This window comes from Eschscholzia californica, unplaced genomic scaffold (assembly GCF_041429995.1).
Source record: "Eschscholzia californica isolate CP2 unplaced genomic scaffold, dmEscCali1.0.p SCAF_3, whole genome shotgun sequence".
NCBI lineage: Eukaryota > Viridiplantae > Streptophyta > Magnoliopsida > Ranunculales > Papaveraceae > Eschscholzia > Eschscholzia californica.
Window position 1 is genome coordinate 46537606 of NW_028238420.1, and position 18517 is coordinate 46556122.

The window sequence follows — 18517 nt, forward strand, 5'->3', positions numbered from 1 at the left end:
TGAAGGTCTAGCTACCTATATAATTATATAGGTAGACCTTCAACTTATAATTTTAATTACATTTTTAATTATATTATAATTAAAATTATATAATTTTATAGAATTTAAAATTATAATTATATAATTATAATTAGTTTTTTTTATTATAATTATATAAGTAGACATGCCAAGTTGCCAATTATTTGGTAGGTTTTTTTGTAAAGAATCGATATTATATATGGGTGACCTGCTAAGTTGACAATTTCTTAGGAAGTTTTTTTGTAAAGAAATGGATTTTGTATATAGGTAGACCTTGCAAGTTGCCAATTATTTGCCACTTTTTTTTGTAACAAATAGATTAATATATAGGTAGACCTTTAACTTTTTGGAAAGAGTAACTTTTTTGAAAAACAACTTTTTGTCGGTCATGCTAAACCAATTGGACCCTTTCGAACCTCCCCAGTTCCTCCGGATGTTACAAATGCATAACGAGGTATATTATCTTCCCCTACCTTACAAGATCTAACTTTTTCTATTTTGTTGTTACTCTAACTAATAATTTTCTTTCTTGGTTGTGTAAGAGTTGCTAACAATCCCCCTTCTATTTCTGGTGCTTACAATCTCCCTCCTATTTCTGGTGCTTACAATCTCTTTGGTGCTAACAATCCCCCTCCTATTTCTAGTCAAAGAGTTGCCACTCTTCCTTCTTCTACTTTTACTGTTACTCAACCTATGCCTTTTTTTTGTACTTTTACTGTTACTCAACCTATGACTTCTTTTTCTGAAAATCTTTTTCATGTTTCTGGTTTTAACCATCCCCCTCATAGTCAAAGAAACCCACGGCCTCCTCTTCTTACTCCTTCCTTTGACCAAGAGGTTGATGATTTTGTCACTTCTTCTCTTAGAAGTGATAATCAACAGCACACAAGAAACTTGCTTGATTCTATTAAAGGGACTTTTGGGGGTGGAGGGACTTTTGGGGTTGGTGAGTCTTCTGGTTATCTTGGTGATCCTATGATTAGTTCTGGTAATTCCCCCGTCAGACGTCTTGGTCCAGCTGAACCTAATTCTGATCCCTCTGGACAACAAACGGTTAATCTCATTTCTTCTGGTGGTCAAGGTTCTGGTGGTCAAGGTTCTGGTGGTCAAGGTTCTGTTGGTCATGGTGGTCAAGGTTCTGTTGGTCAAGGTGGTCAAGGTTCTGGTGTTACTGTTCGTAGCATGTATGAATTTGTATTGCATATGGGGACCCAGATTTCTGATGTATCTGAGAAAGTCAATCAGCTCCAGGAAATGAACACCCAGATTTCTTATGTATCTGAGAGAGTGGATCAGCTCGGGGACATGAACACCCATGTTGCCAATTTTTTAGCTAGTTTTTTATGAAGAAAGGAGGAAACCTATATTTGATAACTAAAATTTTGTATAAAATTTTATATATATAAAAAATATTTATATATATATATATATTTATAATTATATATATAATAATATATATATAATTATAAATATAAATATAATTATATATACAACTAATATTTTAATCATCAAATTTTATATAATTAATTTTAATTATATAATTAACATTTTAGTTATAGTTTAATTATATAATTATATTATAATAATAATTTTAAGTTGAAGGTCTACCTATATAATTATTTAGATATAGGTAGACCTTCAACTTAAAATTATCTAATTATAATTCTATAATTATAATTGAAATTAATTATATAATTAAAATTATAATAGTTTAATTATATAATTAATTATAAAATTATATTATACAAGCGAGAAAGTTGCTAAAAATAACGCTTCACCACAGTTCATAGCAGGAATAGTTTTTAGACAGTCTCCAGTTCCAATTGTCGGTCATGCTAAACCAATTGGACCCTTTCGAACCTCCCCAGTTCCTCCGGATGTTACAAATGCATAACGAGGTATATTATCTTCCCCTACCTTACAAGATCTGACTTTTTTTATTTTGTTGTTATTCTAATTAATAATTTTCTTTCTTGGTTGTGTAGGAGTTGTTAACAATCCCCCTCCTATTTCTGGTGCTTACAATCTCCCTCCTATTTCTGGTGCTTACAATCTCTTTGGTGCTAACAATCCCCCTCCTATTTCTAGTCAAAGAGTTGCCACTCTTCCTTCTTCTACTTTTACTGTTACTCAACCTATGCCTTTTTTTTGTACTTTTACTGTTACTCAACCTATGACTTCTTTTTCTGAAAATCTTTTTCATGTTTCTGGTTTTAACCATCCCCCTCCTAGTCAAAGAAACCCACGACCTCCTCTTCTTACTCCTTCCTTTGACCAAGAGGTGGATGATTTTGTCACTTCTTCTCTTAGAAGTGATAATCAACAGCACACAAGAAACTTGCTTGATTCTATTAAAGGGACTTTTGGGGGTGGAGGGATTTTTGGGGTTGGTGAGTCTTCTGGTTATCTTGGTGATTCTATGATTAGTTCTGGTAATTCCCCCGTCAGACGTCTTGGTCCAGCTGAACCTAATTCTGATCCCTCTGGACAACAAACGGTTAATCTCATTTCTTCTGGTGGTCAAGGTTCTGTTGGTCATGGTGGTCAAGGTTCTGTTGGTCAAGGTGGTCAAGGTTCTGGTGTTACTGTTCGTAGCATGTATGAATTTGTATTACATATGGGGATCCAGATTTCTGATGTATCTGAGAAAGTCAATCAGCTCCAGGAGATGAACACCCAGATTTCTTATGTATCTGAGAGAGTGGATCAGCTCGGGGACATGAACACCCATGTTGCCAATTTTTTAGCTAGTTTTTTATGAAGAAATGAGGAAACCTATATTTTAGTATATAGTGAAGAAACTTTTTGTGGATGATGTGAATGGAAGTGAATGATTGTGAGTAGTGACTTTTTGTTGATGACAGACATATGTGTGAATTGAAGTGAATGAAAGTTTATTTTAGTACCTAGTACGTTTGAATGTCTGCTCACTTTTTAATTTATGTTAGTATCATTTCCTAGTTCCATTAAAGTGGCTTACAGTTCCATTGAAGGGCTTTACTAGTGATAGTTTAGTCAATCTAAGAAATGGGGGGGTTTCTTTTAGTTTTTTGTATCTCATTGTGGTTGTATTCATTTTGTTCTAAGATCTGGTGGTTATCTTAAGGTAAGAACAAACGAACCTTGGGATTGTTCTAGGATTGAGTCTTCTGAGTATGTGTATCAAGACATCACAAACATGAAGTTAGAGAAAATTCATACTCATTATTATGATTTAAAGATGGGTTCTTTTTGTCTTAGGGTTTTGATTTTGTAATTGTGATTAGGTTATTTGATTTTGATTCTAAACAGGGTTTTGGAGTTTTGAATAATTTTTTGGGGAATTATTGCAGTTATGAATAGATTGATTTAATGTATGTTGTTTTGTTTTTCTTGATTCTTTAGTGTGATTATGTGATCGATTATTATTGATGGTAATTTGTCTTCCTTTTGTTGATTAGTACTTAGAATAAGATATTAGAAAATCTTCAAGTAAACTTTTAGGTAGTAATTTTTTAGGCAAAAGAAGAATAAATCTTTTAGCTTTGCTTTCATGCTTAAATTCTCAAGTTTTTGAACTAGGGTTTGTTTCAGAAGTTATGGGGATATACTTGCTTGAAGCAATGGCAACTTAAGAAGCCCCGAAAAATCTGCAAAATTTTTAATAGACTACTTTTCTTTTTTATGTAAGCTACAGGTTTTCTTGATCTTCCTTTCTCTTCACTTGTAATTTATGGGTTATGGTTCGAAATTTGATACCTATTGTTCGAAAATTTTGAGTATTTGGCTCATTACTTTTGTGTATTTCAATAAGATTTGAGGTTATTTTGTAGATCAATCTTGATCATTATGCTTCTTAGAGACAACACATCTTTTGGTCTTTAAATGCACTTCAATTCTCCCAAATGCCATGTTTTTTTTCCTAGGAGAGGCCATCATGGCCCGTCCTAGAAAATATTAAAATAGCTTCTTTTGTTTCTCGTATTGGTTCTGGTTGTTGAGTTATGATTACGATGAATAAATCTTGAATGTTCGTCCGTCATTAATTGTTCGGGTACTAAATGAACTCGGATATCAAATGATCTCCAACCTTCAATGTTGTTTCCGTTTTTTGGCTAACCTCTTGTGTTATTTTTTCATATTATTGGGGGTTTAGTATTAGAAGATTACAGTTAATTGCCATATAGTTAGTTGAAGATGGAAGAAACATTTTATAATAAACAAAATGGCTGTCAAGACGAAGTTCAGTTGCTACAGTTGGGAAGAACAAGGGGACACCCAAGAAGGTTGTTGATATCTTTAGGACAAACAATTTGTTCAAGCATGGATCTAACCACAATGTCGGTGGACTAGGCCCGATATATGAGGATATCTCTTGGAACCCATGTGAAGACACGTTCGATAATCTTGATGCACTGGGAAGAAGAAACCTCCTTGACTGTTCGCCCTGTCTCGAATTAGCAGCCATTGTTGTGAAAGAACTTCTTCATGAAAATTGTCAAGAGGAAATTGTTGGAGGTTGGGGGCTGAAATTTTTAGAGAAAGCTAGGATTCTGCCAGCCAATACGCCCTTAGAACCGTCCGTTTCATCTGATATTGGCCAGGAGAGTTGTAACAGAAATAAAAATGATTGCTCGACTACTAGTACGAGTATGACTGTTTTAATCCCAGATGGTATTCATGGAGGCCCAAGAACAAATCATGGTGGGCCTTGAGTCTCACTGAGAGATGGCAATCAGGTGGAAAGTGCGATTGTGGTGGAAGGGATATCGGTTGCCCTCCTAGAGTACTCAATGGCAGCAAAAGCAAACAAGACTTGCCCCACGCCGATACACAACAAGAGTGTAAACCAAGGGATATAGTGATTGAGGTATATTCATCCTTTATTCTTTTACTCTCATCCGCTAATATAATCATTATTACGAATAAACAACTCTGTTTTCTATCATATATATGTAAATCATTTCAAATGAACTACTATTTCATTGGAAGGCAAGAACTAACAGTAATACGAAAATATGTTTTTTGACAGGGTGGGAAGCAAGATTTACTCCGATGAGAATGGTGCAGATGCAAGACGGATCATACATGATTCATTTTCAATCTAAAACGATATCGATTCTGCAAGCTTTCTCAATAGGCGTGGCAAATATTTATACCCAAAATTCTACTTTTCATTCGAAAAACGTACAGAAATTGAGGCAAAAATCAGGAGTGAGGTTAATGTAGTTGCAGTTGTAATGTTTTCTCTTTGTGTATAATGTATATTTAATGGATATTTACTTCGATAAATTAAGTAAAGATGGTGGATGTTTAGATGTTCTTAACTCTATTTTTGGTTGCTTTTACTATCTCTATTTGAAGAAAATTGTCATTAAATTGGTCTAGCATCAAGGGGAAATTGGGGATCCGGGATCATTCGAGATCGATACTGAATTACTGTGAACTTCAAACTCAAAGAACTAAAGAATGAAAATGGTGAAAAGATTACTATCTATTAAAAGCTTAACTGGGAAAAGAATGTCTACCAAAATGGAACTTAAACCAAACAGACGTGTTGATATCCACCACAACCAACTACCATTCTATGCTATTCTAAAACAACATATATTATGTTCGTTACCCATTATCCACAGACAGTGACGACGTCTTCTCCTTGTGCTTCCTCATCTCTATTATCTTCCTATGGGAATTTGAATGAACTTCACTCACTAACGTCGGGCTGCTAGCAGGCCGATACTCTGGCACGAGCCGCCCTGATTTATACCTAACACCACATGCATTACAAAGTGTCTTCGGACCCATTGGACCTGCTCGCCATTGTGGAGTTTTTTCCTATAAACAATGAGTACATTTCCTCCCATCTGAAACTTTTGCTATTCTTTCTCCCGTCTCTTCTCGGGTGCGGAATGAAACAATCTCCATTTATGACCAGAGTATTCTAAGTAATTACGTTTTCGTCGTCGTCTCTTGATTCTTGCTTGAACTGGAACTGGAACTCCAAGAGTGATATTAGAACTCATGATTCCACTACTACTGCTACTACTGCAACTAATACTGCTACTACTAATGGTGCTAGTTTCGAGCTTAATCGATATAGGACTTTTATGTTTCATTTCATTGTTGGGTTTCGTGGGAATATATGTTTCTATGGGTGGAAATGCATTTTCATTTGATTGACCATTCCAACTCTTCTTTTTGAATCACCTCGGAATGCTGAAAAAACAAGAGTTAACTCAGTAATCATCCGATTCAGTACTTCATAGATTAACTTCATTATACAAACGAGTGAAGACCAGAAACGAAACACTAGTCTACTTTCATAAACCTTTGTTACTACGAACCGGAAGAGATCACTCACTGTACACTGCCTGAGTCATCCAATATTTTAACTAGAATAGATGAAAATCATTCATTTGATAACTCAAATTTTTTTAGTACAGCTTTTCACACAATATTTTTCACTTTCTTTAGCTTAATATAAGTAGTAGTTTTTTAACTCCACCGAGTTGAACCCGAGTTGTTAAACTCAGAGAGCATCTAACATGTTCGAATAAATCAGCTGAGTTATGATGTCTTCAAATCTTTCATCTTCTTCAGGCTAAGAATCACTCTTTAATAATACTTGGACCAACCAATATACTATAAACCTTTATCTCACTTAGATTTCACAAAATCACGAGTTCATAGCCAATCCATACATCAAAAACTTCATACTAATTGCCTAACCAGAGCTTGGTTTGCCTTCTCATACCGTTGTCAGAGTACTTATATCGGGGAAACACCATTCACAATATAGGTTGAAACTTAAAGGTCTTGAAACACCAGTTTTGATATCATGTTCTTGCCAATGAGATTTAAAGTTACCAGACCTGCTCTCGGCTAGAATGAGAAGAACCAATCTCTCACCATCGAAGAACATGATACGAATATAAACTATGCCATTAATCTTTGTTTGTATCGCATCCTTTCTCTTAATTTTCCAGTTTAAGTTTTCATAATCGTGGAGTACCCAAATTACTATTTCATGTTCAGGGGTAACCATAACAAGATTAACTTCATCTTCCACAACTCCAAACCAATTATTCCTATGTGTAGTTATGATTTCAGATAGACTCTTGGGTATTTCAATCACCTTACTCTCTTCTTTATCCAAATTGAATGCAATAATATATCTCTCGTCAGTTAACCAATGTATATTTCCTCGAAACCAAACAGGACATGATTTTGTAAATACCGACCTACTTTTCAACCCATTACGATAGCTTATCATGCTAGTCTTGTTGGAATCTCTCCAACACCCTTGCTCCGGATCGAAAATCTTGAAAGCAAAAGATGTATTTGTTGTATACAAGCAAACCACATTGTAATGGTAAGACGGAGATGAAGTTGTTCGAAAAGCTAACCCATACCTACAAGAGAGCGATCCACAACCAGATGATGGAATAAGGTGTCTTTTCTTGGTTAAGGGATTGAAAGTGTAAATGTAGTCACTAAACTCAACCAATAGAAGCCCATGACAACTAGCTACAATGCCTCCACAATAACTACTACCGGGTAACTCTTTGGCTAAGTCTAGAGAAATTATGGTTTTAGTGAGGGGACGACCGGGCGAAGATGGATCGAAAGATAGTTTGAAGACATCTCCACCAGTATTTGAATAGCTGAGGAATAAATTACAAGTTTTGGTTTGAAGACTAGTGTGTTTATTCACAAAGGAAGGATCAGAGATGAAAGAGTACCATCTTTTGTTGATGAGTTTTAATTGACCTAATGTTTTTGGAGGCAATCTTAATAGGATTTCACCAAGGAGATTGTTGTCAAGGTTGTCCATTGCGATTCTTAACCAATTTCTTTGTATAAACCACCGAGAGAGAGAGAAACTTAAACAAAAGATATTTAAAAAAAAGCAACAAGGGTTTGATCAATTTTTTTTTGTTGTTAAACCAACAAGGGTTTGATCTAGATCCAGAAATCAATATATGTATATGAACAGAAAATGGGTTTAGGGTTTATGAGGATTATAACAATGGAGAACTCATCAAATCTCTGAATTGAATTACCTGATTAGCCCAAATCCAAGTTCTTCCCAAAATAGATGAGAGAGAGCGAGAGAGGAAGATACGAGAACTAGATTTGCTTTTGAGGGGAAGAGAGAAGAGAGAACCGACCTGTTATTTTTTTTTTTTTTGAGTTAATTCCTATATTGCACCCTACTTTATGACCAGCTTCCTTTATGGACTCTTTTTTTCGTAAATTCAAATATGGCCTCCTATTTTCAAGTAAATGTCATTACTACCCTTCTTAATTCTAAATTTAAAACATTAAAAAAAGTTATTTCCACCTCACCCCTCTCTCTCTACAACTCACCCCTCTCTCTCTCTCCAATTCACCTCTCTCTATCTCCAACTCACCTTTCTCTTCTCCGACAAGGTCGCCCGCCGAAAATTTTTACGGGCAGCGACCTTCAAACCTGAAAAAAAAAATTCTCTCTCCTCTCTCTCTCTAAATTTTATTTTTTAAATCTCTCCACTCTCTCTCTAGAAACTCCGGTTAAGGGATTTCCCTTCGCCGGAGTTTTTAGAGAGAGAGAGAGTGGAGAGATTTTAAAAAAAATTTAGAGAGAGAAAGGAGAGAGACATTTTTTTTTAGGTTTAAAGGTCGGCGGCCGGAAAGTTTCCCGGCCGGCGACCTTGCCGGAGAAGAGAAAGGTGAGTTGGAGAGAGAGGGGTGAGTTGTAGAGAGAGAGAGAGTGAGGTGGAAATAACTTTTTTTTAATGTTTTAAATTTAGAATTAAGAAGGGTAATAATGACATTTACTTGAAAATAGGGGGCTATATTTGAATTTACAAAAAAAAAGAATCATAAAGGAAGCTGGTCACAAAGTAGGGGGGCCATATAAGAATTAATTCTTTTTTTTGGGGGGGGGGGGGGGGGGGGGGGGGGGAGGGGGGGAGGAGAATAGAACCGACCTGTTATTTAAGGAGGGTAGTCGATCAATAATGACTTTGCATGACATTCCAAAGTCCTCAAATGTCTGCGGCATTCAATAACAGACATTTCAAAGTCCGCGATGGTTAGTGATTCAATTACAGATATTTCAAAGTCCGCGAATGTCAGTGACGTTCAAATTCATCGACTCTGATAGACTTGGACTTTCATTAACATTTTGGTAGTAGATTCTAGTGTACAAAAATTAACCAAATTTGTCAACAAAAAAAATGAGAGACTTTCATTGACATTTTGGTGGCTTCTACTTTAATTTATAATTAATACCAATAATGGTAATTAAAAATTATTATTATTAGTATTATTATTATTACTTAAAATGACATATTTTACTGATATTTCAAAAGTATTTTGATATTTTGCAAAATCAATTTCACTTTAAATTTTAATATCCACTCTTCTTAAAGTTTTTTTTTATGCTTGATTTGATTGAATTCTGCCGGACCGACCAACCAAACTCAATTGAGTCAAACCGAACCGGACCGAACGAAGTCAGTTGACGATTTGATCGGCTCAGCTTCGGTCGATGATTTAGTGAACTTTGAATTGTAGAAATGAGCTTTCATGCTCCTATGATGATCTTGAAGGTCTTTGTAAGACCTTTAAAGTCCAAGATGTATTTAGTGATTGTAGTTAATTAACGTATTTTTTCATGATGTATCTACACTATATTGATGTAATGACTCTTAGAGTCCACGTCAAAAAATAAAAAAAGTATATTATAGTAATATATTTTATATGATATAATATATATATATATATATAAAATAATATCATATTGGTTGTTGATCTATTTATCACAGTTATATTAGTACATTACACTTTCATAGACATGAAATCCATGAAAGTCCATACAATGTCAATGAAATTGTCAATAAGAATCCATGCAGGGTTATACAATGTCAATAGAGATGCCATTGAAATGATAATGAGAATCCATGAAAGTCTGTGGACTCTCCATTATCAATGAAAATGTACATGGAAATGAAGTCTATGAATGTCAACCAGATTTAATCGACGGCAACGAGCAACTTCTTTGCCTCTTCTCTCTTTTTTCTCTTTCTCCTCTTCTCTCTCTCCTCTTTCCATCTCCCTGCTTCTCTCTCTGTGTCTCTCTAAGTTCAGCCAAAGGATGCCCCTTCACCCGAACCCTTAGCCGGAACTTAAAAAGAGAAGCACGGAGATGGAAAGAGGAGAGAGAGAAAGAGAAAAGAAAAAAGGGAGAGAGAGAAAGAGGGAAAATGTGATTTAGTGGTGGAAATCGTATGTATTAATGGTAGAAGTCACTAGAGAATGGTAGAACTCGCAGGAGTTATAGTGGAGGTAGGAAGAGAAGAGAAAAGAACAAAAAAACAGAAAATAATAAAAACATTAATGGTGATGTTTGGAGGAAACAAAAAGTTTCTAAATATTTTTGTTTACACCCAAAACTTATTGTCCCAGAAACTTTTCTTATTTCCTCAAACAATAAGTTTAGGGAGCCCGCTATATGGGGACTAGGGCTGGGAAAACGGTCCGAGACCCCGGGATCCGGCCCGTTCGGCCCGGACCGTTAGAGACCGCTACCCGTAGCCAACCCGAGCTGGGATTACCCGGCCCGATGGCTCGGGCTTATAGGGTCGGGCTCGGACAGGGACTCCAATCCGAGTCCTGGCCCGATAAGTCTGCCCGATACCCGAGCCCGATTACGCCCGCTACCCGAGCCCGCGTGTAGTAGTAACCCTAACATCTAAACCTATTATAAAAGCAAATCACAACCAGAAACCTAGGCAAACTCTTCCGCCTCTCTCTCCTCTCTTCCGCCTTTCTCTCCTCTATTCCGCCTTTCTCTCCTCTCTTCCGCCTTTCTCTCCTCTCTTCCGCCTCTTTCTTTCTAAGTCGCCTCTTTCTCTCTAACCTAAACACCAACCTAGAATCAACCATGAACTACAACAAGCTTGGAGTTTGAAAAATCAACGAACTCCATAAAAGTGTAAAAACGAAACTTTTATCTAGATCACTGATCAAATACCCTAATCCCCAAATCCCCATTAACAAGATCATTAAATCAACAGAAACAGTACGAAAATCAAACATGGAAAGACCGAAAGCAGAAAACAGGTATACCCAAACCCTAATTTAGACAATCTTCTTAAATCAGTCAATTCAATTCAGATACAAACAAAGCATGTACTCAGAAGGAAAGAAGAAGTGAACTTACTGGTTAATACGAACTGTAGTGGAAAAAACCCTAAAATCAACAAAATTCAAATCCATAGATTTCTTCCAAAGTCTAAAGTTAGAAAGAGAAACTGAATTTCTTACAGACAGAGAGAAAAAGAGAGATTGTAGAATCAAATTCGAGTTTTCAATCGTTATCTATATGATGAATGGAAGAAGAAGAAATTGATTCCAGTTGGTATTAACCCTAAAATCAACAAAATTCAAATCCATAGATTTCTCACAAAACCCGAACCCGTCCGGCCCGAGCCCGTTGGAATCCGCTCGGGCAGCCGGGCTCGGACGGGCTACGGGCACTCAGATGGCGTGTTTCGTCCGGCCCGATCCGCCCGACTCCCTACCTCGGGCTCGGCTTATCCGAGCCCGATCCGCCCGAACCCGACACTTTGTAGCCCGAGCCCGTCCGCGCCCGCCCGATTCCCACCCCTAATGGGGACTCCCTATGACCCGTCTAACTCATTTGGGCTAAAAGACAAAGAAAATTCTAGAGAGAGAAAGTGGTTTAGTCTTTGTCTTTTAACCCAAATGGGTTAGACGGGGGTCATAGCGAGTCCCCATATGGCGGGCTCCCTAAGACTTATTGTTCCTCAAAACACTGTTATTTTACTAATGTAAGGTATTTACTGAGGAAAGAATAATTTTAAAGGCGCCTCCTTAAAATGTTATTGTCGTCCCTTTCCTTCACTATCTATTATATTAAAACAGCTCAGTCGGTTATCCATGGGATAAGTCTGACCGTCCATTATATTTTAGAGATTTGGTTGGGAAAACATCCGACGGATGATATAAAATCTTTTTATGTAAATTGACTCAAAAGGAAGGGTATTAAAGTCAATAACAAAACAAAAAATTTGAATATAACTACTTCCTTTATTTTCTCACGGTTAGTTTTCATTTTCTCTAATTACTCACTCTCTCACGGTTATCCCACTAAAATTCAATTTGAAATCCACTGAATTCTAACTGCCTTGATACTCTCCCACGTTTTCATTCACACTGAAATTCAACCAATTTTTTTCATGACTTCCTTAAAATCTTAAATGTCTCTCGACTTTCTCTCATTATTCTCTCATGTCTCTCAAATGCTCTTTATATCTTCTTCTTAAAAGTTAATATATCTGTTAATTAATTCTTATTTCATTTGTTATATACTATATAGATATAACTCATATGTTTCATTTTTCTTTTTACAGGCAATCTGAAAAGAAAAAACATTAACAAAGGAAATTATAGCCATTTTACTCATCTGTTTCATTTTATAGTTTTTATACTCTTAACTTTTTTGTGTAAGTTTTAACTTTTTTGCCAATAGTTTAATGTTTCTTCCGTGTTAATCAATATATAGATCATGTTTATGAGTTTCTTCTTATCAATTGTTTTGATCTTAATGTTCATAATTATTGAGACGGCGTTAGCCAAAAGGGATCTACCGCGTCCGTAGGACGCGGTGGGAACCTAGTCTCAATCTAAAATTGGACATGAGAGGAGTGGCATCAACACTTCCAAGGGGCGCCTTTACAACTATACTAATTTTAATTGGGAAATCAGGAAGTGGCAGTAGAAATTCTACACTCTCTTTAACTTGGTAAATCAGTTTGATTGTTTATTTGAGGGTCCAAAAGAGGTAGACACGAGCCCAATTTTGTAACAGAATTAGGTTCAAAATCCACCGCAACTCTAATGCTCTGAGTTGCAATGGTGGACTCCGGCCAATTTTGTTACAAAATTCAGATTTAATTCTACTGTTGTAGAGTTGAAATCGGTAGACTTTAACCTAAAATTTTGTAACAAAACTTGGCCTGAGTTCACTAATTTGAGTAATAGTTCGTAGTGGTTGTAGGGTCCTCCCGTTTAGCCCATAATCAATCATTCTACACACTTCTTCACATTAGCAAAATTCAATCAAACACCCAAATACAGACCACCGAAACTATCCAATCTGGATTCGTGAGACATGAAGGGAAGCTTCGAAAAAAATCTCAAGTTTAGAGGTTCTATTTCTTAGAGAATCAAACTTGTAGTAGGAGGAAAAAGAAGCCAAATCGAACTGCTAGAATTGTATGAGATAGTAGATCAAGATTCATGTGTAAAAATACAATTCTGAAAGCAAATCACACAAGATAAAAAGGAAGCGATTTTATATTTCTCGTTAGATACTAACGTAATAGAATAAAGGATTCACTCAGAACAACTAACCTTCTCTTACAACTTCTAACACATAAGATGCAAATTAAGCAGAAACCTTTGAACAACAACAACCAAAAAACAAAAGCATGCTTGCATTTCTTAACCGACATATTCAACTTGAGCAAAAAACGAAAGCAATCTTCATTATTCTTTAGCAATCATGGTTAATGGAACAGAAAGGGCTTTAAAAAGAGAAGCGACACTCCATACAACGATAAAAACAATCGAGCTAAACCAAATTCAACACAATAACTTCCATATTTCGATATTGCAGATACCAAAAAAGAAGAGTGGAAGCATGTAATGTGTTTTCTAGGGTTGTCAAATTTCATACTAGTTTTATAATCAAACTAGGTCATTGTCCTTTAACCTCAGTCAGAGTGTCTATATGAGGAGAAACACTTCAAACAATCCTTATGAAGAATAGCATTTACCTGAATGGATAATAAGCATGAGAACCATAAAGAACTAAGCAATGAATTCAACAAAACATGGTAAGAGAATTTTAATAGATACACGAAAAAGTAGTGTCAAGGAAAATCTGCAGTTTCGATAGATGACCATATATATCTGATAACCATTTTCTATGAGGTTATGATTCTAGTACTCCTCCAGTGATGTGATAAAGATCACCGACATAGATACTCAATCACTATGAACTTCAAACTCAAACGAATTAAAGAATGAAAACTGAGAAAAGATTACTATCTGATAAAAGCTTAACTCGAAAAAGAATTTCTACCAAAATGGAACTTAAACCAAACACATGTGTTGATATCCACCACAACAAACTAACTACCATTCTATGCTATTCTAAAACAACATATATTATGTTTGTTACCCATTATCCACAGACAGTGACGACGGCTTCTCCTTGTGCTTCCTCATCTCCATTATCTTCCTATGAGAATTCGAATGAACTTCAGTCACGAACGTCGGGCTGCTAGCCGGGCGATACTCTGGCACAAGCCGTCCTGATTTGTACCTAACACCACATGCATTACAAAGTGTCTTCGGACCCATTGGACCTGCTCGCCATTGTGGAGTTTTTTCCGATAAACAATGAGTACATTTCCTCCCGTCTGAAACTTTTGCTATTCGTTTCTCCTGTCTCTTTTCGGGTGCGGAACGGAACAACCTCCATTTATGACCAGAGTATTCTAAGTAATTACGTTTTCGTCGTCGTCTTTTGCTTCTTGCTTGAACTGGAACTGGAACTCCAAGAGTGATATTAGAACTCAATGTTCCACTACTACTGCTACTACTGCAACTAATACTGCTACTACTGATGGTGCTAGTTTCGAGCTTAATCGATATAGGACTTTGATGTTTCAATTCAATGTTGGGTTTCATCGGAATGAATGTTTCGATGGGTGGAAATGCATTTTCATTTGATAACCATTCCAACTCTTCTTCTTGAATCACCTCAGAATGCTGAAAAAACAAGAGTTAACTCAGTAATCATCCGATTCAATACCTCATTAGTTTTATATACCAACTTCAATATATACAAACAAGTCAAGAACAGAAACCAAACACCTGCTGGTCTACTTTCATAAACCTTTGTTGATACGAATCGGACGAGTTGACTCACTATAAACTACCGAGTCATCACATATTTTATACAAGAACAGATGAAAATCTTTCATGTGATAGCTACAATTTTTCGAACACAGATTTTAACACAACATTTTTCACTTTTTTAGCTTAATAAAAGTAGTATTGTTTTTAACTCGACCGAGTTGAACCCGAGTTGTTCAACTCGGTGAGCACATAACATGTTAGAATAAATCGGCCGATTTACGAGTCAACTCGGTCTAAAATTTTGAAGCAAGGGTTTTCAACTGAGAAGGTAGAAAGAGAAACGTAAGAAGAAGAAGAAGAGGGTAAATGGACTTACAGGGAGAAATGGGGTTTCTTTGTCTGGGTCAAAAATGGTTGTAAGAGCTTCATCCTTTAAGGGTTTTGAGTCCAAAGGCAAAGAAGAAGTAAGAGCTTTGTTGTTGGGTATGTTGTTTTTATTCTCGTTTTCTTCTCCAATATCTGATGAGAAATCGAGAAGGTCGTCTATAATCCAACCAGCTGTGTCCAAAGACTCCATTTTCTCTTCCTCTCTCTCTCTCTCTATAGTTTCTCTCTCTAAAACAGTAAGGAAGGAGTGAAGGGTAGGTAAAGTCTGAACAAGAAAGAGGTTCTCTCTCTCTCTCTCTCCCCAAGAAGAACAATAGAAGAAGAGGATAGAGAAAGAGGGTTTTTCTCTTCCCTCTTTATCCCTCTGAATTTTTTTGACACTTTTCAAGAGGGTAACAAATGAGGGGGCAGTCTCCATTTTTTGACTTGTTCTTTCTTAACAATTGGCCATTACTTTTAGCTCTATTTACTTTTGGCCCTCCTCTTTACATTTTATTAGGGTTTTGATCTTTTTCTTTTCCTCTTTTGTTTTCCATTATTTGGTATTTAATTATTCTTTTTCCCCAAAATAATATTAGTTTGGAACCCTAAATTGAGCAATAAATCTCTATTGAAACAACCATTTCTTCTTGTAAAGATAATACCATTTAAAGTAGTTCTTTTCGATCTTCAATTATTATTCTTTTATATGACTTAGGTATAAAGATACTGAAACCCTAACAAAATCGAATAATCTATCAGAATTTATTCTTAAAAGAATAAATGAGTATCCATTTGTAGTTTATTTTTTCTATGATTTTTCTGTAAGAATCCACAACTTTTCAAATTCATAACAATTAAAATCAAGAATTAGTGAAAATTTCAAAAATAGGCTATAAACTCATCTGAATGAAATCTCTAATTATATTTTGATTCATTATGGTGTTAATCTACATTGGAATTGAACTAATTACTTTTCCCTAGTTGGATTTAATCAAACATAGAGACAAAAATGAATTAAAATAACAAAAACAACCATTATATGGTTCACCACTAAGTCTTTGTTGATGGGCAATGGAGATAAAGGCCTTCCACTCAACACAAGTTGAAAAGATGTTATCCCAACTAACAAAAGGAAACCCCATATATACCAAGTATAAAATCTTAAATCTAACCCTAAAAACCTAAAGTCAAATTCAATGCTAGATGAGTAGGAAATCCCAAAAAGAAAATAATTGAAAAACTTTTTATCTAACCTTTAGGCAGTATAGTTTTCATCCTTATTTATATATAGAAGCACATTATTATTTTCTTAAAATTGAATGAAACACATGACACTAATGTTGGGAAAAGACAAAGAGTTTACATTTTCTTGACTTAGAAAAAACTACTTACTAAAATTTTTATAAAACTATTCAAATATATAAAAGTCACGGTACCAAAAAAAACTTTTAGATCGTCACCTCCATGCTGAGAGTTGACAAATCATACCTCTCTTTTAGACCACATCTCGAGTGGAGAAGTTCATCTCACGTTCGATTAAATTCAGAATTTTTAGAAAACGTAACTTACGGACTTACTCTCTTTAGACATTAGACGTTACTCTTATCTAAATTCTACAAGCTAATTTTTATTCTTTTATCTATTTATGCTACTAAAGGTGTAAGGAGAAGGACCACCAAAAATCTATAATTTCCTACCATCTCTTTAAGTAAACAGTTTCTCAGTCTCTCTTTTTCATTCTTGATTGGTTTAAAGTACTTTTCCTTTTGCAAAAGTACTCGCAAAAGGAGTTCAAAAATAGCATTTACAAGAGGAAGGGTATATATGTTATTGTCTCTAAAATGAAGGGCTTAATAAAAGTAAAATACTTAACGGGTCAGAGTGGACCCTCAGCCCTAATGGCGAGTTGATTCCAATGAGCTAGGTACACGTCAATCAACCAATAATAATATGACACGTGTTTTAGGACAAGATAAATTAAACACGAAATTCACGGCTCCATTTCTACAGAATATGGTTAATTCTAATTTGACCCCTGATCTATTACCAACTGGACAATCAGCCATCGTATCTGTCCAACATCCCAAAATGGTCCAGAAGACGGAAAACCATGTTTGACTCACAACAACTCACCATTCTTTCTTTTCATTTCTAACCTTTCTTTCGTAAATATTTTCGTTATGCCCCTCTTCTTCCTTACTTGATGGAAATCGATGCTGGCAACCTAATATTAAAAAGGACAAAAAAATAATGACATCAAATAAATCGCCACAACCTCTTTCTCTATTGTTTTCAATTGACTTTTCTCCCTTTTAGTAACTCCAGTGGGGGGTTTTCTCCTCTTATGTAAGAAGGGTCGTTGGGGTTTGCCTCCCTACTCAAAAAAACACTATTGGGTTTCTTCATCTTCATTTAACCCTAATGGGGTTTCACTCGTAGAATCCCGAAGGCTTATCCTATGGAGGGAGAGGAATCGCGACAGAGATTCCTAAAGAAAGAGGAGTGAAGTAAAGAGGTGGTGGTGGAGATGGAAGGAGTGAAGAGATAGAAATGCAATTTCTCATTATGTTAAAAGCAGTAACAGATGAGCAATCGACTGCCTGTTAGTAATCAATTTCTGATAAAAAAAAAATAGGTGGGTGTGGGGAAATAAAGGAATTTTCTGGGGTCCAAACACTTAATAATTTAAGCTTCTTCACTCTTCTTCCTCTCCCACTTCCACTATGATCTCCGGCGACCTCCACAATAAATTTCTGCGACATATTCACCATTTCCGACAACACCTTTTCCTATCATCTTCCCTCTCTCTCTCTCTCTCTCTCTCTCTCTCTCTCTCTCTCTCTCTCTCTATCTATCTATATATTTCCGGCGAAGGAGGGGGACCCTTTTCGTCGGAACCCTGGTTTCCAAAAGAAACCAGATCTGGTTTCGTCTGGAAACCAGGCCACATGAGATATGGTCTCATCTGGTTCCAGACGAAACCAGAAATCTGGTAAAGGGGTTCCTCCCCTTCGCCTGATTTGGAGAGGGAGGAGAGTAGCGAGAAGAAAGAGAGAATGGAGGGAGAGTGAAGAGGGAGAGAGAAGAGACAAAGAAGTCGCCGACCGTCGCCGGTCAACTCCGGTCGGCGACTTTAAGGGCGTGTTCAGTTCATGTTTTTTTTTGGGTTTCCACCATTTTCCCCGGAAACTATTCTTGTTTCCTCAAAACA

The 18517-nt window shown here is 36.1% G+C and overlaps 1 protein-coding gene and 1 long non-coding RNA gene across 2 annotated transcripts; one reads left to right on the forward strand and one right to left on the reverse strand.

The window, feature by feature from the left end:
- Positions 1-2486: 2486 nt before the first annotated feature.
- On the forward strand, positions 2487-5324 carry LOC147550919 (uncharacterized). The gene is made up of 2 exons (XR_015237560.1): positions 2487-4867; positions 5030-5324. It is a non-coding gene; the product is annotated as an uncharacterized LOC147550919 (long non-coding RNA).
- An 8780-nt stretch (positions 5325-14104) lies between these two features.
- Positions 14105-15727, reverse strand: LOC147550920 (GATA transcription factor 1-like). The gene is made up of 2 exons (XM_086668992.1): positions 15314-15727; positions 14105-14847 (listed from the first exon to the last, which is right to left on the reverse strand). Exons 1-2 carry the CDS (start codon positions 15512-15514, stop codon positions 14251-14253), a joined length of 798 nt encoding a protein of 265 aa, XP_086525118.1. The 5' UTR covers positions 15515-15727; the 3' UTR covers positions 14105-14250.
- Positions 15728-18517: the final 2790 nt, after the last annotated feature.

Bases quoted from the DNA above. Each gene is read 5' to 3' on its own strand.
- LOC147550920 (XM_086668992.1), bottom strand. From the start codon at position 15,514: ATGGAGTCTTTGGACACAGCTGGTTGGATTATAGACGACCTTCTCGAT. The intron at 14,848-15,313 runs GTAAGTCCATTT...TTGTTTTTTCAG, and splicing joins AAGAAACCCCATTTCTCCCT to CATTCTGAGGTGATTCAAGA.